General features: G+C 49.3%; 2 protein-coding genes, 1 long non-coding RNA gene and 2 pseudogenes across 3 annotated transcripts; 4 read left to right on the top strand and 1 right to left on the bottom strand.

Moving 5' to 3' along the window:
- Window positions 1-2,169: 2,169 nt before the first annotated feature.
- On the top strand, window positions 2,170-3,986 carry LOC123135793 (aldo-keto reductase family 4 member C10). The gene is made up of 6 exons (XM_044555008.1): window positions 2,170-2,407; window positions 2,533-2,583; window positions 2,673-2,749; window positions 2,868-2,955; window positions 3,045-3,317; window positions 3,397-3,986. Exons 1-6 carry the CDS (start codon window positions 2,297-2,299, stop codon window positions 3,724-3,726), a joined length of 930 nt encoding a protein of 309 aa, XP_044410943.1. The 5' UTR covers window positions 2,170-2,296; the 3' UTR covers window positions 3,727-3,986.
- Window positions 3,987-5,704: 1,718 nt separating this feature from the next.
- LOC123079376 (aldo-keto reductase family 4 member C10-like) lies at window positions 5,705-6,626 on the top strand (annotated as a pseudogene).
- Window positions 6,627-12,510: 5,884 nt separating this feature from the next.
- Window positions 12,511-14,761, top strand: LOC123135769 (NADPH-dependent aldo-keto reductase, chloroplastic-like; annotated as a pseudogene).
- A 973-nt stretch (window positions 14,762-15,734) lies between these two features.
- On the top strand, window positions 15,735-20,108 carry LOC123135779 (NADPH-dependent aldo-keto reductase, chloroplastic). Its single transcript, XM_044554994.1, has 7 exons — window positions 15,735-15,897; window positions 16,186-16,236; window positions 16,794-16,870; window positions 16,952-17,039; window positions 18,980-19,252; window positions 19,377-19,634; window positions 19,806-20,108. Exons 1-7 carry the CDS (start codon window positions 15,787-15,789, stop codon window positions 19,887-19,889), a joined length of 942 nt encoding a protein of 313 aa, XP_044410929.1. The 5' UTR covers window positions 15,735-15,786; the 3' UTR covers window positions 19,890-20,108.
- A 40-nt stretch (window positions 20,109-20,148) lies between these two features.
- LOC123135787 (uncharacterized) lies at window positions 20,149-22,565 on the bottom strand. The gene is made up of 4 exons (XR_006466197.1): window positions 22,351-22,565; window positions 20,982-21,251; window positions 20,528-20,895; window positions 20,149-20,423 (listed from the first exon to the last, which is right to left on the bottom strand). It is a non-coding gene; the product is annotated as an uncharacterized lncRNA (long non-coding RNA).
- Between the last annotated feature and the right edge of the window lie 3,417 nt (window positions 22,566-25,982).

Raw genomic sequence — 25,982 nt, 5'->3', positions numbered from 1 at the left:
ATCCCAAGGCCCCCGCACATTTGAATCACATGTGTCCTCTCGTCATTCGGATTGGCTTTCTTCACCGTCTGGGAGCGACAGGTGAAGATGTGCTTAAAGAGGCCCCAGTGAGGCCGGCAACCCAAGAAGCATTCGCACAGAGACACGTAGGCGGCGAGATACACTATGGAGTTGGGTGTGAAGTGGTGGAGTTGTGCCCCAAAGAAATTCAGAAACCCCCGGAAGAAAGGGTGGGGCGGCAAAGAAAACCCACGGTCGACGTGGGTGGCCAGAAGAACACACTCACCCTCCTGAGGCTGCGGCTCTGACTCTCTCCCTGGGAGCCGCCCCGATCCATGGGGGATCAGCCCTCCGTCGGCCAGGTCGTCGAGATCCGCCTGAGTGATTGTCGAGCGAATCCAGTCGCCCTGGATCCAGCCCGGCGGCAAGCCGGTCCTCGATAAGGAGCCGCTCCGACTGGTTCCCCTCCCCTTCGCCTTCGCCGTCGCTTTCTTCGCCCGCTCCAGAGCTGCCGTCTTCTCCTTCACCATCATCACCGGCAGAGCACGCGCGAGGCAGCGGCGTTGGTGCAGAAGCTAACGCGGTGGAGAAATCTGGAGAAGAGGAAGGAATGAGGGCGCACTGTTGAAAAACCCCCGTCTGGCGCTTTATATAAGGCTGCTTCCGAGTGGCTGACGTGTCGGCCCGGACGATCCTGTCAAGTCCCGCAACAGTCGCGCGCGTGATACATGGCGAAAAAGGTGGCGCGGAGATCGAGGCGTCCCTGCCTTATCCCGTCCGATTGCTGCGGCCTCGCCCCGTCCCGCGCGCTTCCCAAAATTCGAATCCCGCAGAATCCGCGAGTTGCAGAACGACTCGTCAGATAGAAGATCCCCTCTGTTCTGACACTCGGAGCTCCCCAAGCGAAAAACTTCACTCGACAGATATAAAGAATGGATCAAGGCGACTGAAAAAGAAGTTGATGCCGTCACCTAAAATTCGTTGATCCAAGACAAGACATACTCATAGCACGAGAAATGGGTCGGAAGGATTCTCAACTCCTTCCCACTCAAACCTCGATCCATTCAGGGGCTAATGATGAAGCTATGTACCTAGGGTAGGGTCATGGACCTGTCTAAGCTACCCTACCCAAGGACATCTCTAGAAGAAACTACCTGTCAGTCGACTTAAGGTGATCCACTCGACGGACTCGAGGACACTCGACCATGAAGCTAACACTCGACCATGAAGCTAACCACTCGACGGCCAGGAGATCTAAAGTCACTCTGCGTGTAACGGTCTGTCATTAAGTAGCCTTTATGGTCTTCATAGCACTTTATGAGGGCGTTACCAGTAACCCCCTGACTTAATGTACTTTAAACCCTGCATAACTGAGGGCCGGAGGGGTCTGGCGAACTCTATATAAGCCACCCCCCTCCTCAGTGTAAAGGGTTCGCACCCCTGTAACTCACACGCATATAATCCAGTCGACCGCCTCCGGGCACCAAGACGTAGGACTGTTACTTCCTCCGAGAAGGGCCTGAACTCGTAAAACTCTTGCGTGTACAACTACTCCATAGCTAGGATCTTGCCTCTCCTTTAGTACCCCCCTACACTACTGTCAGACTTAGAACGCGGAGCAGGAGGCAAGGATGGTCGCACAGCAGGCGGCATGGATGACGTCCGGCGACTGATTTGGCCAACAAGTGATCCATCATGCTCGGACTTTGATTTCATTATGGCATGTCCAGATTGTCTAGCTATGATTTGTTTTGCTTTGTTATATTTGTTTGGGGACCTTTGAATTGTGCTGAATTTATGTTGTATGGTCGATGTAGTACATAACTTACATGGATTTGACGATCCACATCTGAAATGTGTGGCTGTGCGACAAGCCAAATAAGTGGCCATCCGATCCGACGCTGTCCACGGACCGTGTATAGGGGACGGATTTGACTCCGGCTGCAGTTGTTCTTGGGGGCATTGCTTTCCGCCACGAGCAAATCGTTGCGGGGTGTCGGCGTAGTCTCGTGCTCGTAGCCGTCAGAAGGTAAAGAAAGACACGACAGCACCACGTTTGGCGTGTCTGTGTCCTCCAGCCCAGCCCCACTGGCACGTGCAATTGCACGGTCGCTGCCGCATCGACATCACTGCCTCACCGGTAATAGCGACGCAAACTTCATTGCCGGTCCGCAGCACCTATACAAGTTGGCCCGTGCGAGTGTGATGGAGCACTCGGTCGCCTTCCCTCGTCTCCGCGCGCAGCTTCCACTCGATTACCACTTGCAAGTGCAGCAGGTACGGGCGGTAACAAGGCATGGCCAGCCACTTCGTCCTCAGCACCGGCGCCAAGATCCCGTCGGTCGGGCTCGGCACCTGGCAGTCCGAGCCCGGCGTCGTCGGCGACGCCGTCTACGCCGCCGTCAAGGTGCGTGCGTACCTCGTCGCTGCATACCAATTGACACTGAGCTCGAATCATGTCGAAAATGCGTGTGAATTTGGCATCCGATGGTCCTTCGCGCTGTCTGAATCTTGCTCTGCGTAATAATGCAGGCTGGTTATCGGCACATCGACTGTGCTCAGGTCTACGGCAACGAGAAAGAGGTAATCAGATCGTCCCTCTCAAATTAACGATGTTAATTTGCATCAAAAGGCAGGACAACAGACAACAGACAACCACTACGCTTTTGCAGATCGGGTTCGCTCTCAAGAAGGTGTTCGACGAGGGCATAACCAGCCGGAAAGATCTTTTCATCACCTCCAAGCTATGGTGAGCCTTGCAGTGTTTGTTTTCCCATTCTTCCATCTGAACATTGTCCACTCATACACTGCAAGTGCAAATTATTTTGAGAAGTTTACTAGAAAATTCCAATCTGAATTTCCTTAAGGTGCACTAACCACGCGCCGGAGGACGTCCCGGTGGCGCTGGATGGCACGCTCCAGGACCTGCAGACCGGCTACGTGGATCTTTACCTCGTGAGCCCGCGCGCCATCTGACCGACTGCATTGCTACCATTTCTTCCACCCGGTATCTTGATTCCTGAGATGCATTCTTCGTTCGTCAGGTGCACTGGCCGATCCGGATGAAGAAGGGCGCCGGCTTCAGCCCGGAGAACGTCATCCCGGCCGACATACCGGCGACGTGGGCGGCGATGGAGGGCCTCTACGACTCCGGCAAGGCCCGTGCCATCGGCGTCAGCAACTTCTCGTGCAAGAAGCTGGAGGAGCTGCTCGCCGTCGCGCGCGTGCCGCCGGCGGCCAACCAGGTGGAGTGCCACCCCGTCTGGCAGCAGGCCAAGCTCCGGGACCTCTGCGCGTCCAAAGGGATACACTTCTCCGTACGTTATGTCTCTCGTATAGAAACACGCCATTGTTACTGTAGCTTCCCAGTGTGTTCAACAGTTCATGCATATGCAGGCCTACTCGCCGCTGGGATCGCCGGGGACGTTCAAATCATACAGCGTGCTGGAGCACCCGGTGGTGGTGTCGACGGCGGAGAAGCTGGGGAAGACGCCGGCGCAGGTGGCGCTGCGGTGGGGGATCCAGGCGGGGCACAGCGTGCTCCCCAAGAGCACCCACGAGGAGAGGATCAGGGCCAACTTCGACGTCTTCGACTGGTCCATTCCGAGCGACCTGTTCGCCGGCTTCTCTGAAATCGAACAAACGAGGCTGATCCGCGGGAAATTCTGGACGCACCCGGAAGGCGTGTTCAAGTCCGAAGAAGAGATCTGGGATGGAGAAATCTAGTCTGAGCAGTTGCGGAGGGAGGGCAGGCAGCTTACTTTCGTATGTCGGAGGAGGCTGCCATGGCAACGGAATAACGTGGTAGTGATAATCAGCAGTCGAATGAGCTCGAGCTTGGCTGCTGTTGGCATGTATTTGCATGAGTGATTTGAGTCCAGAATAGCTTTGTTCTCCTCTGTAATTTTTATGTTTTTATTCATCAGTCAATCCAAAGTCATTGTGAAAAAAGAAGCAGATATAACAGTCCATTGTTGACATGTTGACATACGAGTTGCAAGTTCTGAATAACATATGCAGATGCAGATACTGGGAAATCCAAATTTAAGTCAGAACTCTGTTACAGAGACACAAACCGGATTTTTTTTTTTTTTGAACAAGCAAAGGCACCAAAAGGTGCCACATATTTCATTCAGCTCAAAGAGATTGAACAAAGTGTGCTACATAGATCTGCCAAAGATGGAAAGAAAAAGATGCAGAAACTACGAGGGGGAGCTGAAGAAAGGATCCTAGTAGGGCAAAGTGGCCAGAAGCACTATGCCGTGAGCAACATGATCAGAACTAGAGGAGAAAACATCTGAGAAAAAGAAAACAAAGAAGACCTTGATCTCCTCCGAACAAGCAGCCCAATGAATGAATTATTGGGCAAGAAAACTGCCAACAACATTTTGTGCCAGAGATGCTTGACCTGCCTTAGAAGCAATGCACCGTGTGCAGTTGAATACCTGCAAGTTGAAAGTTTGAAAGAAGGGCCACCACTGGACATGGAGAATTTGAGTGAGCATGAGCAAAACAAGCAACTTGCGTCTCTCCGACAGATCGGAAAACCTGCTGAGCCAGATTATGAGCGACACCATTGATTTCCCTGAAAACATGAAACACTTGAGCAGCTAAATTAGACGTAACTTTGAGAAAAGTAGCCAACTCTTTTCTAATGTTCCAATGAGCAGCAGAATCTGAAATATTTCTTGAGGCAGCAGCAGAAGCAAGAGAAAGACAGTCCGTTAGAAACGTGGGATTAGTAATATTAAGCTGAGCGGCAAGATAAGCTGTACAAGAAAGGGCAACTGCCTCGGCTTGAAGGGGAGTTGAAGTTGAAGAGGCCGAAACTTGAACCTGAATACTAGCCGGATTGAACCAGCACTCATTGACAGCCCGCAAAGACCATATTGAACCAGAACTCATTGACAGCCCGCAAAGACCATCTCGGCAACTGCAGTTCATTGCAGTGTCACCACCAACGAAGCCTTCCAATTTACTGCAATGTCTAGTTAACTGTGCTAGCTACTGCCTGCAAAGGCCACCGCAGCACTCCTGTCGCCGCTTCCGGCACCACCACCACCAACATAGTAAAAATTAAAAAACCAGGCCGCGGACGAGCGCAGAGGCGAGCGGCACCGTCAGGTTATCGTCCAAGCGCGCGCTGACGGGGAGTGACTCGACGATCGCCGCGGCAAGTGACGTGATGTAGAAGGCAACGGCCATGGTCCGGCTCTGCTCAACGAACCCGAAAAGGTTGAAGTAGCACATGAAACAGCAGGCATACCACATGCAGTTCTTGTTTCGGTCTTACAGACAATAAAACTGCAGGTATACCACATTCACAGTTCTAATTTCTTTTTGCTTACATGATCGATGCGATGAATCCGGCCAAGAACATTGCGATGGTTCCGGCGCAGGACTTGTCGGGATTGTAAGGGAGCTTCGCGCGGCCGACTCGCCTCCCGGCTATGTCAGCCATACCTAAAAGAAGCAGCATGCGCTGTCTGAAGGTGGGTGGCTGAGTTTTGGCACGTATCTTTATGCAACCCCTCACGGCTTTTGCATTGTGGGTTGAGTCGACGGTCGCCTACGACGAAGTATATATGAAAGAAAATTGCAAATACAGCTCTGCTGAACTGAGTAGATGAACAAATGTGCACAATAGAACTGCTTTAATTGCACGCCACTTATTACCTCGTTTGGTTGTTGAAATGACCTTATTTTACAGATTCACGGTCCAATTCGCATCAAGAAAGGAACAACGCCGAGCCTTGAAACCTTTCTCCCACCTGATATTCCTGCTACATGGAGAGCCATGGAGAAGCTATATGACTCTGGCAAAGCTCGAGCAATTGGTGTGAGTAACTTTGCTTGCAAGAAGATGGAGGATTTGCTTGCCGTCGCAAGGGTGCCTCCAGCAGTCAACCAGGTTGAGTGCCATCTGATTTGGCAGCAAGACAAGCTCCGTAAACTATGCCATTCGAGGGGTGTTCATCTTTCTGTAAGTTTGATATGTCATCTCTAATGCTGTAGCATTTTCTTTCAGTTCTGTAAGCTGCTGCTTACCTCGGTTTGCTGATAATCGGTATTGCACCACTCCCATATGTTGTCATAAACTGCCACTTGTGTTGTTGCAGGCATATTCGCCATTAGGTTCACCTGGATCACCTCTACCTGGTATCATGGGGGCTAGTGTCCTTAGCAACCCCATTGTCATCTCTGTTGCCGAGAAGTTGCAGAAAACGCCTGCACAGGTCGCCTTGCGCTGGAGTCTTCAAATGGGTCAGAGTGTACTTCCAAAAAGCACCAATGAAGCAAGGATTAAAGAGAACTTTGACATATTCGATTGGTCCATTCCCAAAGATTTGATGGCGGAGCTCTCCAGTATCAAGCAGGCATGTCTCAAGTCTCAACACATGTGTTTCTTCTGGTATCGCATATCATTGACTTCTCGTCCATTTTTGTTGCTGGCGCTACATGGAAATCGGCAATCCTTGAGAGATCATCACCATTCTTTTCTCGGCAATATATCTCATTCGATAGCTCAAAGTGCTTGCCCTTGTATTTTTCATATCTGATATCTTGTTTGATCTGCAAAAAATGCAGGAAAGGTTGCTGAAAGCAGAATTCGCTTCACCCTCTAAGCGTTTACAAAACCTTGGAGGACCTTTGGGATGGCGAAATTTAAAGCACATGAACTTCTCTGGAGTGAACAACGCACTGCATATCCGCAGTATACCTTGTGTGTTAAATAAAGTTAATTCTTTGCCTTGGCACGCTCAACAAGGATTGCAAGAATATCCGCCACAGTATTATGCAAAATGTCTACCTGTCGGAGGCCCTTCTTTGCGTAGAAGTAGTAACCAATGTCATCATTGACCTTGACGAATACACTACCCGTTAGGAGAGAAACCCTTCATTACGAGCGCTTGTTGAACAAAAAGGCCACTTAGCTATGTCATATGCCTTTTCAAAATTGATCTTGAATATGAAGTAAAATGTACCGGTGATCATTGTATTTGTCTCAACAGGTTTTACTTTGGTCATTGTACTAAAGAATGATGTCAATAAATATGATATTTGGTGATTATATGGCCACTGGCTCTCCGCATAGCTCTGTATTTTATTTACATTAACCGGTCAAACGCGGCAAGTCAACTCATGTTCTCTCTCCCTCCCTACGCATCAGGGAATGGAAAAAACAAATAGAGGGAAATAAAATAATGTGTCGGTCGGTCGGTCAGTCACTCTTTATAATCTATACTATCACTGGTAATGGAGTGTGCGCCCGGTCACTTGGGTCGCATACATTATATGTGTAGTTGCTGTAGAAGGAATAGATATACCCCCCACGACCAAACCCCAAGCCCGCCGTACCCATCTTCTTCCATAGTATTCCTCTATTAGACGTAGGATTTGTGGGAACTGGCTCAACCCTTTAGGGGTGGCCTATCACATGTATTTATAATGATACACAATATACATATTACACAGTTGGGCTACGTTACAAAGTCTAACACCCTCCCTCAATCTCAACTCACTCCTGATGCATCTAGAAGGTTGAGATTGCGCCTACAGACCTCAAACATGGGAGAAGGTAGAGGCTTGGTGAAGATGTCGGCAAGTTGATCCTTTGAGGAGATAAACTTGATCTGTAGTAGCTTCTGTGCAACACGTTCCCTCACAAAATGATAGTCAATCTCAATGTGCTTGGTTCGTGCATGGAACACCGGATTTGTCGAAAGAAACGTAGCACCGATGTTGTCACACCAAAGAACTGGAGGATGTGACTGGGAGATTCCCAGCTCTCGAAGCAAAGACTCAATCCAGATAAGCTCAGCAGTCGCATTGGCAACTGCTTTGTACTCAGCCTCTGTGCTGCTGCGAGAAACAGTGGCTTGCTTGCGCGCACTCCAGGCGATCAAATTAGGACCCAGAAATACAGCATGTCCCCCCGTGGATCGCCTGTCATCTGGACACCCAGCCCAATCAGCATCTGAGAATGCAGAGAGAACAGTAGAGGAACTAGGTCGCATATGAAGACCATAGGAGACAGTGAGACGCACATAACGAAGAATGCGCTTCACAGCAGACCAGTGCACATCTGTAGGAGCATGAAGATACTGACATACTCTGTTAACTGCAAATGAAAGATCAGGACGGGTGATAGTCAGATACTGCAAGCCACCAACAATACTCCCATACTCCGTAGCATCCTGAGAGGAAAGAGGAGAACCAGCAGTGGCCGAGAGCTTATCCGTAGAGGACATGGGCGTGGGTGACGGCTTACACTTGAGCATACCAGCACGGCGCAAGAGATCAAGGGAGTAATTTTTCTAAGTGAGAGCCAAGCTGCCACGAGACTGATGTGCAACCTCAATGCCCAGAAAGAAGTGTAGTTGTCCCAAGTCTTTAACCGCAAAATCTCTGCCAAGAGCAGTCACAAGAGCATCAGCAGCCGTGGCAAAAGAACTGACCAGAATTATATCATCCACGTACACAAGCAAATACACAGTCAGACTGGGGCGCTGAAATAAGAACAACGAACTGTCAGCTGTCGACAGAACGAATCCATGAGTACGAAGGGCCGAAGCAAGACGAGCATGCTAGGCACGAGGTGCCTGTTTCAGTCTGTAGAGCGCCTTCGTCAGACGACAGAGATGATGAGGCTGATCTGGATCAACAAACCCTGGTGGTTGTCGCATGTAAACTTCCTCTTCAAGCAACCCATGGAGAAAAGCATTCTGCACATCTAGCTGTCAAAGAGACCAACCACGAGAGACTGCAAGAGACAAAAGAAGCCGGATGATAGTAGGTTTAACAACCGGGCTGAATGTGTTCTCGTAGTCCAGACCCTGTCGCTGCTTAAACCCTCTAGCCACGAGACGCGCCTTGTAGCGCTCAATAGACCCGTCCGCATGTCTCTTGACTTTGAAAACCCACTTCGAATCAATGACATTGACACGAGGCTGAGGAGGAACTAAAGTCCATGTCTCATTATGCAGAAGAGCGTTGTACTCTTGCTCCATAGCTGCCCGCCAGTGAGGAATACTCATAGCAACCTCATAGTGGCGTGGTTCATCAGTGGGATCTGCAACAGAATGAGCAAGACAGACAGCCAAATATGTGACAGTACCATCATGACGCTACTTGGGTTTGACAATACCGCTGCGGCTGCGAGTATGAGGGCGTTGCGGTGCAACGGGAACAGGAGCCGGCGGCGCCAACACGGGAGAGGATGACGGCAAAGCGGGCGACGAGAGCCCAGGCGAGGGCTCAGGCGAGTCGACGGTAGGCCCAGCCGACCCAGGCGAAAGGGGCGGCAGGGACATACGATCGGTCGACGAAAGCGACGACGGAGGCGAGTCCGGGCGTGGAGGCCTGGACGGAGACCGCTTGGGCCGCGCCTCAACTGTCGCGGGCCGCACCTCAACTGTCGTGGGCCGAGCCTCGGATGACACCAGCCCAGCGTCGGAGACCAGCGCCGGTCCAGTTGCATGGACGGGCACGACGCCAGAGGCGGGGTCGACGACGGGTGCATGCACGTGCACTGACCGGTCAACATGCGCGATAGGAGTTGTATCCGGAAGAAGTTCCAGGCGAGCACCACGTCCAACACCTGCACCATGGTTAGGTAACAACACAGACGAATATGCAACATCTTCAAATTGGCCAAGCATAAGAGGAGGTGAATGCATAGATGGTGGTGTGGAAGTTTGCTGCGGCATGGAGGAAAAGGGGAAGACGTTCTCATCAAAGACAACATCACGAGATATATAGACACGGTTTGTTGGTACATGAAGGCACTTGTAGCCTTTATGAAGAGAACTATAACCTAGAAACACACATTTCTTAGACCGAAATTCAAACTTTCTAGAATTATATGGACGAAGATGGAGCCAACAAGCACACCCGAACACCTTAAAGAAGGTATAATCAGGAATCTCATGTAAAAGGAGCTCAATAGGAGTTTTCATATTAATGACACGCGTAGGTAGATGGTTAATAAGAAAACATGCTGTAGCAACGGCATCACTCCAAAAACGAAAGGGTACAGACGCATGAGCCAGGAGTGTGAGTCCGGTCTCAACTATATGTCGATGCTTGCGCTCAACAGCGCCATTCTGCTGATGTGTATGAGGACATGATAAACGATGAGAGATCCCAAGCGTATTAAAGAAAGCATTGAGGTTGCGATATTCGCCCCCCCCCCAATCAGACTGAACATGAATAATCTTATGCTTGAGAAGACGTTCTACATGCACTTGAAACTGAATGAATATATCAAACACATCAGATTTGCGCTTAAGAAGATAAAGCCAGGTAAAGCGACTATAGGCATCAATAAAGCTAACATAATAGTTGTGACCACTCACAGAAGTTTGAGCGGGACCCCACACATCAAAAAACACAAGTTCAAGAGGACTCGTTACTTGACGAGTAGAAGAAACAAATGGTAACTGATGACTTTTGCCTTGTTGACAGGCATCACACACGGACATCTCCTTATTGCTAGACTCAATAGGCAGCTCATGACGGTGAAGTATATGACGAACTATGGGAGTGGCAGGGTGACCAAGGCGAGAGTGCCACTGGTACGGCGACACACGAACACCACTGAAGACGCGCGGGACGGATGGATCCTCCAAGCGGTATAAGCCATGGCTGAGACGTCCACTAAGCAGAATTTCCCGGGTGGCTCGGTCCTTAACAAAAAGATCAAACGGGTGAAATTCACATAGGACATTGTTATCAAGAGTGAGTTTTGGAACAGATAACAAATTAAGAGTCACTGAGGGAACCCGTAAAATATTACGAAGATGAACCTGCCTAGATGGATGACTAGTTAAGAGAGATGCTTGACCAACGTGAGAGATGGGCATACCTACACCGTTGGCGGTGTGAACCTTGTCGGACCGTAATATGGCTCATGCGTGGACAGCTTGGTGAGCTCGTTCCTCATATGATTCGTGGCGCCAGTGTCCATATACCACGCAGGATCAACCGGATATGACGGTGTATAGCCGGTGTCGACGCGTGTATCCTTGCTCTTGGCAGTAACATGAGCAGCAGGAGGGCCAAGTCCGCCATGGCGAACTGTCGCTCGTTACCTTTTCCATCGTTGCCAATACCCAGGAAGCTCCGCTGAAACCTCTTGTGGCACTTGGAGGCGACATGCCTCTCACGCCCGCAAAGCTGACAGCGTACAGGGCCTCTGCCCGAGGGTGGTGCTGGCGGGGTGGTGACGCGGGCATGCGGCGAAGGCGCGGGGGAAGGGGGGGCGCTGGCCACGCGAGGCCCAGAAGGCCGCGGGCTGGTCGGCGATGGAGTTGGTGGAGCGGCGAGCTTCGACGCGTTACTCGGTGAAGAGCAGCCGGGAGAAGAGCTCGTGCGGCGGAAGTGGCGGCTTGGCGTTGTGGACGGCCTCGGCAAGGTTGTCGTAGTCAGCATCAAGGCCCTTAATCACATAGCCGGCAAACTCCTCATCACTCAATGGTCGACCGATAGAGGTTACTGTATCCGCCAAGACCTTGAGTTTGTTGAAGTATGTTGTGGCCGAGGAGTCCAGTTTCTTGACATCATCAAGCTTGCTGCGAAGAGCCATCGCGTGAGCAGTGGAGGTCTGGGCAAACGCATGTTCCAGAGTCATCCACGCATCCAAGGAGGAGGCAACAAAGAGACAAAGGCCAGCGACCCCGTCTCCAAGGGAACCCTGGATGGCGGAGAGGATCGCTTGGTCCTGATGCACCCACAGACGGTGCGCCGGGTCGATGACCGGGCCGTGGATGGTGAGAAGGACCTGCGGCGGACACGGCAGAGAGCCATCGACATAGCCAAGGAGGGAGCGGCTGCGGAGCAGCGGTAGAACCTTGGTGCGCCAAAACATGTAATTGTCCGACGTGAGACGAGTCGTGATGAGGGTGTCGAAGTGGAACGGCCCGGAGATCAAGGCGGCGTCGGTGGCAGTTACCGCGGAGACCGCCGGGGCTGGGGGTGTCACACCTGCACGCTGATCGTCGGAGCCCCCCGAGGCCGCCGGCATGATGGCGAGTGTCGGGGACGAGCCAGCGGGAGCCGCCGGTGGCGCGAACATCGCGGCGGTGGAGGCCGCGACGGTCGACGGCGCAGGAGACGGCGGGATCGGGGCGGAAAACTGCGAGCCCACCGCCGTGGTGCCGAAGAAGTGCGGCGTCGGCGAGGCACCAGCGCGGGCAGGAAGATTCAGCAGGGCGGCCAGCGTTGCGGGTATGGTCCCGGAGCTGGCAGAGCTAGAGGCGGAAGCAGTCATTGCAGCGGCGACGGCGGCGGCCCTAGGGTTTGGGGCACGGCGGCGGCGGCGGCGGCTGAGACGGAGGTGGAGTAGGTCTTAGGGTTAGGCTGATATCATATTAGACGTAGGATTTGTGGGAACTGGCTCAACCCTCTAGGGGTGGCCTATCACATGTATTTATAATGATACACAATATACATATTACATAGTTGGGATACGTTACAAAGTCTAACATCCTCTTCTACCTTGCTCCAAAGATGGCCGGGTACTTCGTCCTGAACACCGGCGCAAGGATTCCATCGATCGGCCTCGGCACATGGCAGATAGAACCTGATGTTGTCGGCGACGCCATCTACGCTGCTGTCAAGGTCATTTCCTGTCGCTTTAATCATCCTTGATGGTTTTGTGAATCTTTGGATATTACCTGCTCACTTCAACAAACACGTGCTTGCGTTCTGAAGTTCTGAGATAATATCAAACTATTTCCCTTGTTTTCCTTTCTGAAAGGTTCATGCTTTTCTGGCAGGCTGGATATCGGCATATCGATTGTGCTCCAGCATACCACAATCAGAAACAGGTATCAATTAGTTTTCTCAAGTCTCAACAATAACGATAACAAAAAAAATCTGGTATTAGTAATTATACTTGCACGACAGTGATTCGTCGCATCTATGTCCCTTCGATCGCTCAATGTGCATGCTGCAAGCAAGCCGTTTCTTCTCTTTTTTGTGTAATAATAACAGGTTAAATACTTCAATTGGACCGATTAGTCAGCAGGACAATATTACGTTTGTCTAAATATTTGTGTTCTACGACATGAAGAGCATGCTTTTAAAAGGGACAAGTGAGAAGAAAATACTTCAGCTCTGAAATTTAGAATCAGGGACAAACAATGAGATGAAAAATAGGGTGCGCAAAGTAGTAGATCAATCAAAGCGGAACTGACGAATACACGTTTCAAGAAGCCTTCTAGAGTTGCAATGTTATTATTCTGATTCGGAAATATTTCTAACTAAATCGAAGTATTACCTGTGTAGGTTGGTTTGGTTTTGAAGAAATTGTGTTGAGGATGGTGTGGTTAAGCGTGAAGATTTGTTTGTCACCTCTAAACTATGGTTAGGCTTCATTTCCCAGCCTTGGTTAAAGGAACATGTGAAATAATTCCCGTCTTGCCTCTGAATTATCCAGGTTTAGTGATCATGCACCTGAAGATGTGCCGGAGGCAATTGACACTACTCTTAAAGATTTGCAGCTTGACTTCTTAGATTTGTTCCTCGTAAATTCCTATCCATGATATTAAATTCAATTATCCATTTATTTAACTGTTATATATGTAGATGTGCCTATAATTAACTGAACGCTGAAATGTAAGGAGCAAATAATCTCATCAGATCCCAATTCTTTTGCGTATGGCTTGGCCCTACTCTTATACAGTGCTAGTCTATAGTCACTACTCCCTCCATCCCAAAATTCTTGTGTTAGATTTGTCTAGATACGGATGTATCTAATACTAAGACGTGACTTGATACATCCGTATCTAGACAAATCTAAGACAAGAATTTTGGGACGGAGGGAGTACATATTAATTGCAATCCAAAAGAAGAAATCAAACTAGAATTACCAGATTGGATATCTATGCCATAGTTCTTGCACAAATTGGCAGCAGTTCTCATTCTATACTAATAGCCGACTTTTTTTAACAGTGAGCACAACATAATTGTCCCTTAAGTGTACGCTGCCTATTATCTGATTTGGTTGCTGAAATTACCTTAGTTTACAGATTCATGGTCCAGTCCGCATCAAGAAAGGAACTACGCTGAGCCCTGAAAATTTGCTTCCACCGGATATCACTGCTACATGGGGAGCAATGGAGAAGCTATATGCCTCTGGCAAGGCCCGAGCAATCGGTGTGAGTAACTTTGCTTGCAAGAAGATGGAGGACTTGCTTGCCGTTGCACGCGTGCCTCCATCAGTCAACCAGGTTGAGTGTCATCCGATTTGGCAGCAAGACAAGCTCCGCAAACTATGCCAGTCGAGGGGTGTTCATCTTTCTGTAAGCAAGATAAGCATTTCTTTCAGTCTTGTAGAGCTGCCCCTACCTCGGTTTTTGATAATCTGTACTGCTACTCCCATATGTTGTCATAACCTGCCACTTGTGTTGTTGCAGGCATATTCGCCATTAGGTTCGCCTGGATCACCCCTATCTGTGGTCAGGGGCTAGTGTCCTTAGCAATCCTGTTGTCATCTCTGTTGCCGAGAAGTTGCAGAAAACGCCTGCACAGGTCGCCTTACGCTGGGGTCTTCAAATGGGCCAGAGTGTACTTCCAAGAAGCACCGATGAAGCAATGATGAAGGAGAACCTTGACATATTTGATTGGCCCATGCCTGAAGATTTGATGGCCAAGTTCTCCGAAATCAAACAGGCACGTTTGAAGCCTAAAAAACATGTTTCTTCCCATGCCTCATGGCATTGACTTCTCGTCCATTTTTGTTACTTCTGCCATCTAACTCAATATGGACATGGAAATAGGCAATCTTTCAGAGATCAAGACCATTATTTTCTCGGCAATATAGCATTCGATAGCTCAGAGTGCTTACCATTTCATTCTTCACATCTGATATCTGGTTTGATCTGAAAAATGCAGGAAAGGTTGCTGAGAGCGGAACTCGCAGTCCACCCTCTAAGCCTTTACAAAACCTTGGAGGATCTTTGGGATGGAGAAATTCAAAGCACATCAACTTCTCTAGAGTGAACAGACTGAATGAGCAAGTGAAAGGCACTGCATATACGCAGTACGCCATTTGTGTTGAATAAAGTTAATTAATTATCTTACAGATATTTTTCATTTCTTTCCTGATCATCTGATAACCTAGTAATCTGTGCTACTGATCTGGGAAAAATCCTGAAGGAATCGATCTGCTGTTCATTTGAAGTCTTGTGCTGTTTCTCAAAGAAATCTGATTCCAGTTATGTCGTGCTACTATAGTGTGTGCCTTTGGTTCTTCTTTCTCGAAAAGTATGGTGTGCTTTTTTATCACAAAGTTGAATGGTGCTAACCGTCTGTCCGTCCTAAGCACAACCGAAAGAGGCGTGTCCATTTCAGACAATTCTGTTAAATCATTCTGCAGAGATTTTGCACGACGTTTCCGTTCCTTCACAAGGAGTTGATGCTGCTCCCCGTGTTGTGCCGTGCTACATCCATCAAATTCCTGTGATGCAGTTGTGCTTATATGCTGCAGTCCCTAATTTGGCTAACGACCGTTTGTTCCGCGCCGATCCACTTTTGGTCAAATTCTTGTCCACAACAGCCAAGAGGACCCATCTTCTAGAAAAGTGTGCTCGGTCCATCAGCTCTTTGCAAACTTGTCACTGATGACATACATTATGTGTGTATCGATCACTCTGTTACATTGATATGTCTAGTTTATTGCAGAGCGAATAGATAACCCCAGCAGCAACCCCAAGCCCACCGTACCCATCTTCTTTGACAGTCTCTCTCTCTCTCTCGTCTATCTTGCCCCAAAGAGCAAAGATGGCCGGGTCCTTCGTCCTCAACACCGGCGCAAGAATGCCATCAGTCGGCCTCGGCACATGGCAGATAGCGCCTGATGTTGTTGGCGACGCCATCTACGCCGCTGTCAAGGTCTTTTCCTGTCGCTTTAACTCCTTGATGGTCTTGTGGATCTTGGATATTAAGTGCTAACCCCGTCAAGCTAGGGTTCAGCTTTGTGTTGCCTGGGGCCTGTAGAATCCATTAGGATGAGTTTTAATTGTGGATCGAATTGGCATCCTGTGTAGTAATCTCTGTTCATTCAGTTACCTCAAGTTGACTTTTCTTTTTGCGAATACCTCAAGTTGACTTTTGACTCTGTGATATATGAAACTCTACCCCTTATTTCTCCCTTCTAAAAGTTTCATACTTTTCCGGCAGGCTGGATATCGGCATATTGATTGTGCTCCAGTGTACCGCAATGAGAAACAGGTATTAGTAATTACATGCACCATAGCGTGACCGTTACATCACATGCTTGTCCCTTCAATAGCTCAATGTGCATGCTGCAACCTTTTTTATTTTCTTTTTTGTGTAATAACAGCTTAAATACTTATATTGGAGTGCTCCACAAGACAACGTTGGTGTATGTTTTACTAGTCTGTGATTGTTTGATCCCACATGAATATTGTACTTGTCTAAATGTGTATGTTACGACATGAAAAGCTTTTAATTTTGATATATTATGTGCATACAGTTTTTATGCCAAAATTCAATGCATATTTTTTTTCTCAAAACAACATTACGGAAATGTATTGATGATAATTGATAAGTGAGAAGGAAATACTTCAGCTCTGAAATTTAGAATCATACACAACAATGCAATGACAAAAAGGGTGTGCAAGGTAGTACTATTTTTTTAGGGGTGTGTGCGACCAATGAAACTGGAAGTAACAAGTACACATTCCAAGAAGCCTTCTAGTGTTGCAATATTATTATTTTGATTCGGAAACATTTCTTTCCACTAATATGAAATCTAATTTGTGTAGGTTGGTTTCGCTTTGAAGAAACTATTTGAGGATGGTGTGGTTAAGCGTGAAGATTTGTTTATCACCTCTAAGCTATGGTTAGGATTCATTTCCCAACCTCAATTAAGGGAACATGTGAAATAATTTCCATCCTGTCAGGAATATTCTTAATTTTGCAGGTCTGGTGATCATGCACCTGAAGATGTTCCAGAGGCAATTGGCGCTACTCTTAAAGATTTGCAGCTTGACTTCTTAGATCTGTTCCTCGTAAATTCCTATGCTTCATAGTACATTCAGTTATTCTTTTTCACATTTATTTTTATTTTTTTAGAAAAGGAGGAAGACCCCCGGCCTCTGCATCTGGACGATGTATGCAGTCACTTTATTAATTATTCACAAAAGTCCTTACAAAGAAATACAACAGTAAATTGAAGCCACCGTCTAGGCAACATCTGTCGCTACTCCTATCATGTTGATGAAGGGATGCTGATAGTCTGGGCCTAATACCACAGACCTCGCAGCCAAGCCTAACATCTAAGACCTGAGACCCCAACCTAGCCACTTGTCGGTTCTGGGGAACACACTGGTCCGGCATGCTCTCAGAGGCCGCCGCCGCCAACTGCCACTGCTCCATCTTTAGAATTGTACTGATGCATCAACCTTGCTCGGTCTAGCTATCGTCGACGCCACCATGACGCCCAACGACACCTCCTCTCTGCGCGCAAACAGCTGAGCACATCGCGGTCGCCACTGATACACCTCAGCACCATGCTGCCAAGTACCACCAGCCGGCACATCTTGAAGTCTTTGGAAGATCTGTCTTGCGTAGCACCTGCCGACCAGGCATGACAAAGCGTAGCACCTGTCGGCCAGGCATGACTTGACATCTCAGCCGAAGCTCTGTGCAAGACGAAGCCGCTCCACCTCCTGCCTCTGACTTCCAGCGCTGCTCCACAAATGATGCTCCCAAGAGAGGAACGACACCGCAGTGCCGCCATCATCCGATCTGGAACACCAGATCCTAGGGTTTCCTCTGGAGCAGCACGAGTGAGTCGACAGTAGATACACGGTGATGCCTCCATCAAGGTAACGGTGTAGAACGCCGCCGTCGCCTGTCGTCGGCTTGGTTTTCACCGGCAACCTTGTCTCCCCAACTTGTAGCCGGGACTAGATGATGGATCTCGAGATCCGATCACCAAGCCTCTGGTCGGCCATCTCTGACGAAGAAGATGACCACCACCACTGGCCAGCGAGACGACGCGAGATGAAGTAGGGCGCTGCCAGCGTGGTCCTGGCCAGCACCACCAGCGCTAGGCCCACCGGAACCACGCCCCATGGCCGAGGGCAACGGCAAGCGCTGCCATGACGGCAACGCAGACCTGCAGCTCAGATCCGGCCCACCCACGCGCCACCAAGTGGCCACCACCAAGCGTCGTTCAGGAGCAGCCCCGCCGTCGTGAGGGACGCCACCCCACGGGCAGCAGGCGCCAGCCACCGGCGGAACACCGCCGCGCGCCACCGGTCGCCGCGAGATCTGCAGTCAGACATGGCGAAACAACGAGGACGCCCCGCCGCCACCTTCCCTGGGGACCACGCGGGCTTCACCGGTGTCCCCTCCGGCGGCGGCGAAGCGGGGGAGGAGTGGGGAGGGGCGGCTGGCGGAGCGGTTAGGGTTTCCCCCGTGCGCCAGAGGCGACGCGCGGGGGCGGGGGCGGGGCGGGGAACCAGCCTCTGGATCTGAGACGGCTAATTGAATACAGAAGGTAAGGATCAAAAACCTCTTCTTGATCCAAATTCTTATTACCTCTGCATGGCCTGGCAATATTCTTGTCCAGGGCTAATTATGTTTGTGTATGGTCCTTCGGTATTTTTTATAGGGATGGTCGTTAGGTGTTAGTTGCACACCAAAAATGGAAAACACACTAGGATTATCATATTGGGGTTCTAATTCGTGCAGTCATAGCTCTTACATAGACAGTTCTAATTGCAAAATAAAATAAAAATGTGAGAAGACCGTTCTATTTTCACGATAATAACTGACACTAAATTACATAGTCAAGACTGATCTGTTTTTGAGAATATATGAAAGAAAATTGTAAATACAAATGTGTTAAACTGAGTACATTAATAACTGTGCACAATATAACTGCTTTAACTGCACACCACTTATTACTTCGTTTGGTTGTTGAAATGACCTTATTTTGCAGATTCATGCTCCAATCCGTATCAAGAAAGGGACTACGCCGAGCCATGAAAACATTCTCCCACCTGATATTCCTGCTACATGGGAAGCGATGGAGAAGCTATACGACTCTGGCAAAGCTCGAGCAATTGGTGTGAGTAGCTTCTCTTGCAAAAAGATTGAGGATTTGCTTGCCATTGCACGTGTGCCTCCAGCAGTCAACCAGGTTGAATGTCATCTGATTTGGCAGCAAGACAAGCTCCATAAACTATGCCATTCGAGGGGTGTTCATCTTTCTGTAAGCTTGATATGTCATCAGTAATGCTGTAGCATTTCTTTCAGTTTTGTAAGCTGCTATCTTGGTTTGTTGATAATCGGTACTGTGCCACTTCCAATGTGTTGTCATAAACTGTCACTTGCAGGCATTTTCCCCATTAGGTTCGCCTGGATCATCTCTACCCGGGGTCAGTGGCGCTATCGTCCTTAGCAATCCTATTGTCATCTCTGTTGCTGAGAAGTTGCAGAAGACACCTGCACAGGTTGCCTTACGCTGGTGTCTTCAAATGGGTCAGAGTGTACTTCCAAAAAGCACCAATGAAGCAAGGATTAAGGAGAACTTTGACATATTTGAGTGGTCCATTCCTGAAGATTTAATGGCAAAGTTCTCCGAAATCAAACAGGCACGTCTGAAGTCTTAACGCTTGTTTCTTCTGTTATCTAACATAACATGAAAATCAACAATATTTCAAATATCAAGACCATTCTTTTCTCGGCAATATATCATCGGATAGCTCCAGTCCTTACCCTTTCATTATTCACATCTGATATCTGGTTTGACTTGAAAAATGCAGGCAAGGTTGATGAAAGGGGAATTTGCGGTTCACCCTCTAAGCGTTTACAAAACCTTGGAGGACCTTTGGGATGGCGAAATTTAAAGCAGATGAACTTCTCTAGAGTGAACAAACTGAATGAGCTAGTGAAGGCACTGCATATTCGCAGTATGCCTTGTGTGTTAAATAAAGTTAATTGTTTTGAAGATATTTTTCATTTCTCTCTTGAACTTCTGGTAATGTAATAATATTTTCCATTGACCAGAGAAAAATCCGAAAGGAGTTGCTCTGCTGTTTATTTGAAGTATTGTATTGTTTCTCAAAGGAGTCTGCCTCAGGATGCATCATGCTACTATAGTGTTTATTAAAAGGAATATGTGCTTTTTACCAGAGAGTTGAATAGTGCTACATATATGGATATAATGAAGTCAAGAAAGTCAAATCACATAGTGGGACAGCACTAACCGCCTGTCCGTCCTCTAACCGTGTCATCCTCCTGTCCCCCCTGTCCACGACCCTGCGCAGCACCTCTATGACTACAAGTAGGATGGTGATGTCTCTTGCAGGTATGGGATTGCGCCGGAGGTGGCATGGCCAGAATGACCTGTGTGGCCGGCGGTGGTCGAGTATCTGGTGAACCTGCAAAGAGCATGTGTATGGGCCATGCATGTTTCATAGGAAAATCATAGTTATAACATCACGGTCACTAACACAGTAATTAGTGTACTAGCACCGACATATACCTGTTGTCATTATCACTGAGAGCTGTGCAGGGGGAGGGTGAGGCTGGTGGTACCATGAGGAGCCACCGGACTGCGTAGGGGAAGGTGCAGGCAGCAGCCGGACAGTTGGCTGCCGCCACGCCATCTGAGTCGGCTGGAACGTTGGCCTAGCGCGGTGCGAGGGGCATGGGGGAGTGTGTGCTTCGTGACTAGGCGGGGTGTCTGATCTCTGATGCACACCTATGCCTCAAAGTCGCAAAGATCCTCCGCAACTTGCTCTCAGTATGCTGCCACGCTGCTAGATTCTTGGATGGAGTCATCTCGGTCCCCATGGTCAGTCGGTTAATTATCGCGACAGTCTCTTCTTGAGCCTCCAGCGTCAACTGGGCCTGCAAATTCCCTAACAGTTAGAAATCGGTCACTACTTATGGTTCCGAAATATGAACTGAATAAATGATATAACCATATTGCTTACCGAGTGACTATGACGCTAGTCACTGAAGAACTGTAGTGCGTCTCCGAAGCCGTAGTGTGAGCCGTCTCCATGTCCTCAGGGTCAGCTCTTGGTATGTAGCACAATCTCGTCTGTGGCCGGTACCACCGTAGGCAAGCCTCGTGTGCAGCTCGGTCGAAGAGCGCCTCCTCGTGCCAGTGAACCAAGCTTGTTGTTCTCCACTGCTCAACAAATGGTCTCAATTTTGTTTCCCAATCATGTGCCATATTATTTCCACCCTTGCGGCTGTACCTACAATTGACGAGGTTTTATAACATAAGTGAGAAAATATATGACAGTAAGCTTAGCTTCCAACAAAAATATATACACATAGTTCTGGATGTGAGGTTGAATAGGATCTGCTGGCAGGGTAAAATATACTATGATACTAGTAAATTTGGTTGCCAAAACAGATATGCACTTACTTGTGGACGTGAGGTTGAATTCTAAGTCTCCTATCTACATCTTCCTGTTCCATTACCCTCTACGGACTCCAATTCCTCAGCTTCACCCACCGGACCCGTACGAACTATTTTTATTCCCCACCCTTCATTGTCATCTTCCCCAGCTGATGATTATGTTAAGTTTGGCATCCAAAAGCAACCAACCCCTCTCCTTATGACACAAATTCCTTTTCAGTGGGTTGCACTAATGCGACCTGAAGATTTTACCGAGCATTGCATGGCCGGGTCAAGATATCTGGTCTCTAGTGCTTCTGATGGCAACACGTTCCATTTGATATCGATTACTGCTTGATATTGACAACATCTTGCGAAGGATCATGTCGGCCAATCATTCGCTTACCAGATGTTCGGCCTCTCCCAATAGGTTAGAGGCAAGGTGACATGGCTGGATTCACTGATATCGACCCCATTAAAATTTTAGGATTGAACAAACAAGCTAGGGCAACATGAAGGATCTGGCAAGATATTTAGCCTCTCCGAACCAGATAGATGCAATGGAACATGGATGAATTCAGTGCTCTTGCAACTTTAGAATTAAACGAACACATGAAGGGTCTAGAGAGAAGCTAAATGGTCTCCGGATTGGTTAAAAGCAAGGCAACATGGCTTAATTCAGCGAGATCAACCCCATTAAGGTTTTACAGTACAATATTAGCTCAGGTGCCGTGCATTAAGTTATAATCATACTTCAATATTACAATCGAATAAATAACTAAGCAAAAAATTAAACAGGTAACAGTACAATTTTCACACACTACACGCTCCAACACATAAGCTAAACAATCTCTAATAATAAGCACAATTTTTAGACAAATGTCTACACAGACTAGTGCGTATTGCTATTTAAATCTGCACAAACTACTGACCAGAAATAAAACCATACATACCATGCGAGGAAGCGTTCCCCTCCTCGTCGAGCTGCTCCTCTCCCCCGGGCGGTTCCCCTCGTTGTCGACCTCTTCCCCTCGTCGTCGACCTCTTCTCCTCGCGTGAGCGGTTCCTCTCCCCGTCTCTTCCACCGAGCTCTCGCTCATTAGCAGCCCCTCCCCCTCACCTCTCTCTGGATCTGTTTCGGCGCAGCAGCGTTTTTTTTTTTTTGAGTTGACGGTGCAGCAGCGACATTTTTTTTAGTTGGGCGCAGCAGCGACATAGGAGGAGACAGGCACAGCAAAAGGCTGGGCGTCGGCCCGCCGTCGTTGTGAGCCGGCAACCCACAACTGCTGGACGACAACCCCAAATTCTAATCCTCAAAAAAAAAAGACAACTGCAAATTCTGCACTCTCTCTTCCTCAAAAAAAAAAGTTTCACGTTTCCCAAAATGTAAGGACGTTTGACCTTTTTACTGTATAAAATACGATGTTTTTTACTATGATTTTTGTTTAGCATCTAGTATAATTAGCATAAAAGCATATGAATTTTTTTCCTGAAAGGGCTAGGGCCAGATTCACGGGACCCTACAAACACATCTATAAAAAAATGCAATCAAAGCCTTAGGGTGCCAAAGTCTTCTTCCACCCACAATGCGCTGTGTGATGGGGTTATGTACCTAGGGTAGGGTCATGGACCTGATCCAAGTAACTTACCCCAGGACATCCTTAGAAGAGGTCGCCTTCCAGTCGACCAACGAGGATTCACTCGACTGGCCTGAAGGACTCGACCACGAAGACTCACTCGACCACCAGGAGGTCAAGAGGCATTCTGCACTGCAACGGCCTGTAATCAAGTAGACTTTATGATAGTAAAGGCCTTTATGTGGGACGTTACCAGTAACGCCCCAGACTTAACTCATCTTAAACCTTCTCCTACGTGGGCTGGCTGGGGTCCTGGCGCACTCTATATAAGCCACCCCCTCCACAGGCAGAAGGGTTCGGCACCTTGTAGCTCATACACTCATAATCCACTCGACCGCCTCCGGGCTCCGAGACGTAGGGCTGTTACTTCTTCCGAGAAGGGCCTGAACTCGTACATCCTTTGTGCTTACGACCTCTCCATAGCTAGGACCTTGCCTCTCCATACCTACCCCCACTCTACTGTCAGGCTTAGAACCACGACAGTTGGCGCCCACCGTGGGGCAGGTGTTTTAGCGATTTTGTGGAGAAGTTGCAATTCTTCCGAGTACTTTCATCATGGTGTCTGCTGGAGTTTTGGTAGAGGGTCAAGAGATCCGTCTCGGCACTCTCACCTTCATCGCCGACGACTCCGCATGGCTCCAGGAGGCTCCACTCGACGTAGATGCGCTCCCCGTCCGCGGTGCGACGCATTTTCGCGCATGTGTCCGCGGCGTTCTGCTGCGGCAACCGTCGACCCAGTATCGGTCGGCTCCTCCATCGTCCACCCTCCCGGTCTCCCGCCAGCGCAAGCGCTCAGGCCGGTCGAGGCTTCAGCGATGGGTGAGTCACGCGGTGGCTCGCCAATCGGCCACTACCCAAGTTGCGGCAATCGAGCCCAACGAATCTCTCTACGGCTTGTTCGATCAGTCGACTGGCTCCGTAGAGACTGCATCCGAGTGTGGAAGCAGTGATCCAGCGGCGGAAATCTTGATGGTCGACGGGCCCCACAGCCCTCCTGGCTTCGCCCGTGGTGGTGGAGCAGGTGACGGCGGCAACCCTGCACGAGGCTACGAAGAGTACCAGCCCGAGCCACTCGACTCTCTGCAAAGAGAAGAGCTTCGCCGCAGGAACGAGGATCCCCTGCGTATTCCCATCGCAGGAGAAACCCCCGAGGCTCGTGCCTTGGAGGAGGCGCGTCTGGCCAATTTGGCCGAGCGCACTCGACTGGAGAACCTTCAGCGAGCACTCGACGAGCGCGCGCGGCAACGAGTTCCCGACACCAGTCGACGTCAACTCTTCCCGCCGACTCAGGTATATCGAACCCCAATTCAGAATTTAGCAGCTGCGACCCGTATAGCAGAGTCCATCCAACCTTCGCAGTCGGAAGCTGGCAGAGGTTTGCTGCAGATCAGGGATCTGCTCCGGGCAGCAGGAGATCAGAATTCAGCCGTGTCTCAGTCGCGCAACAGAATTCACAGTCGATCCGTCACTGTGAATACGGTTCAGTCGGCTCACAGCCCCAGATCGCCTCCGCGGCGCGAAGGGCGTGAGAATCGGCGAGATCAATATGGCGACAGACTCGACCGAGATGATAGGCGTCGAGTGCCCTATTCCCCTCCGAGGGGTGGGTCTTACGCTCCTCGGCAGCCAGATGATAGGCGTCAGTACAGTACAGGGCGTAGGGTTCCAGTTGACCCCAGAGAGCCAGGCTTCGACGCGCGATCCATTATCGTGCAAGGGTTGGTCGACCGGAACAGAGCCCATCGAGGCGCACTCGACAGAGATGTACCCACAAGCAGTCGAGTGCATGTTTCTGGTCCTGAATGTTTCAGCAGAGCTATCAGAGCCGCAGTTATTCCCCCCAATTTCAGGTTGGCAACAGGAGTCAGCAAGTTCACTGGTGAGTCTAAGCCTGAAACTTGGCTTGAAGACTACCGAGTGGCAGTTCAGATTGGTGGTGGAACGACGAGGTGGCCATGAAGCATTTACCCCTCATGTTGGAAGGTTCTGCCAGGGCATGGTTGACTCAATTACCTCCTAGCAGCATTTACACTTGGGAAGATCTGTCCCGAGTGTTCGTCAGAACGTTTGAAGGGACTTGCAAGCGACCAGCTGGATTGACAGAGTTGCAAGTCTGCGTGCAGAAAGCTAATGAGACTCTCAGAGAGTATATTCAGAGGTGGATCACTTTGCACCACACTGTGGAAAATGTCTCTGATCATCAGGCAGTATGTGCCTTCAAAGACGGCGTCAAGAACAGAGAACTGAGTTTGAAATTTGGTCGAACCGGTGACATGACCTTGAGTCGGATGATGGAGATTGCTACCAAGTACGCCAATGGCGAAGAAGAAGACCGACTCCGAAGCGGCAAGCACAAGCCGAGTCAGTCGGAAAAGGGAAACACCAGTCGGAAACAGAAGCGGAAGGCTGAACCGGCAGCTCCTGGAGAGGCTCTGGCCGTGACTCAAGGAAAGTTTAAGGGGAAACCAAAAGGATCCTGGAACCCCAAGAAGGTGAAGGATAAAGAAGGGAACGACGTTTTGGACATGCCATGTCACATTCACACGAAGAAAGACGAAGAGGGGAATATCATTTACCCAAAGCACACCACTCGCCAATGTCGACTCCTGATCCAACAGTTTCAGGGAAAACAGTCTAAGGACAAGGAGAAGGAGTCGGACAAGGCCGAAGACAAAGAGGACAGTGAGGGAGGATATCCGCATATCAACTCCACTCTGATGATCTTTGCAGATGTGGAAAGCAGAAGTCGACTGAAAGTGATTAACCGAGAGGTGAACATGGTTGCCCCAGCAAAGGCAAATTATCTGAAGTGGTCTCAAACACCCATCACATTCGACCAATCTGATCACCCGACTCATATTGCCACCCCTGGGAGGCAAGCTTTGGTGGTCGATCCAGTTGTCGAAGGCACTCGACTGACAAAGGTGCTGATGGATGGTGGAAGTGGG

This window comes from Triticum aestivum, chromosome 1B (genome assembly GCF_018294505.1).
Source record: "Triticum aestivum cultivar Chinese Spring chromosome 1B, IWGSC CS RefSeq v2.1, whole genome shotgun sequence".
Lineage (NCBI taxonomy): Eukaryota > Viridiplantae > Streptophyta > Magnoliopsida > Poales > Poaceae > Triticum > Triticum aestivum.
This window is presented reverse-complemented; position numbering and strand designations above follow the sequence as displayed.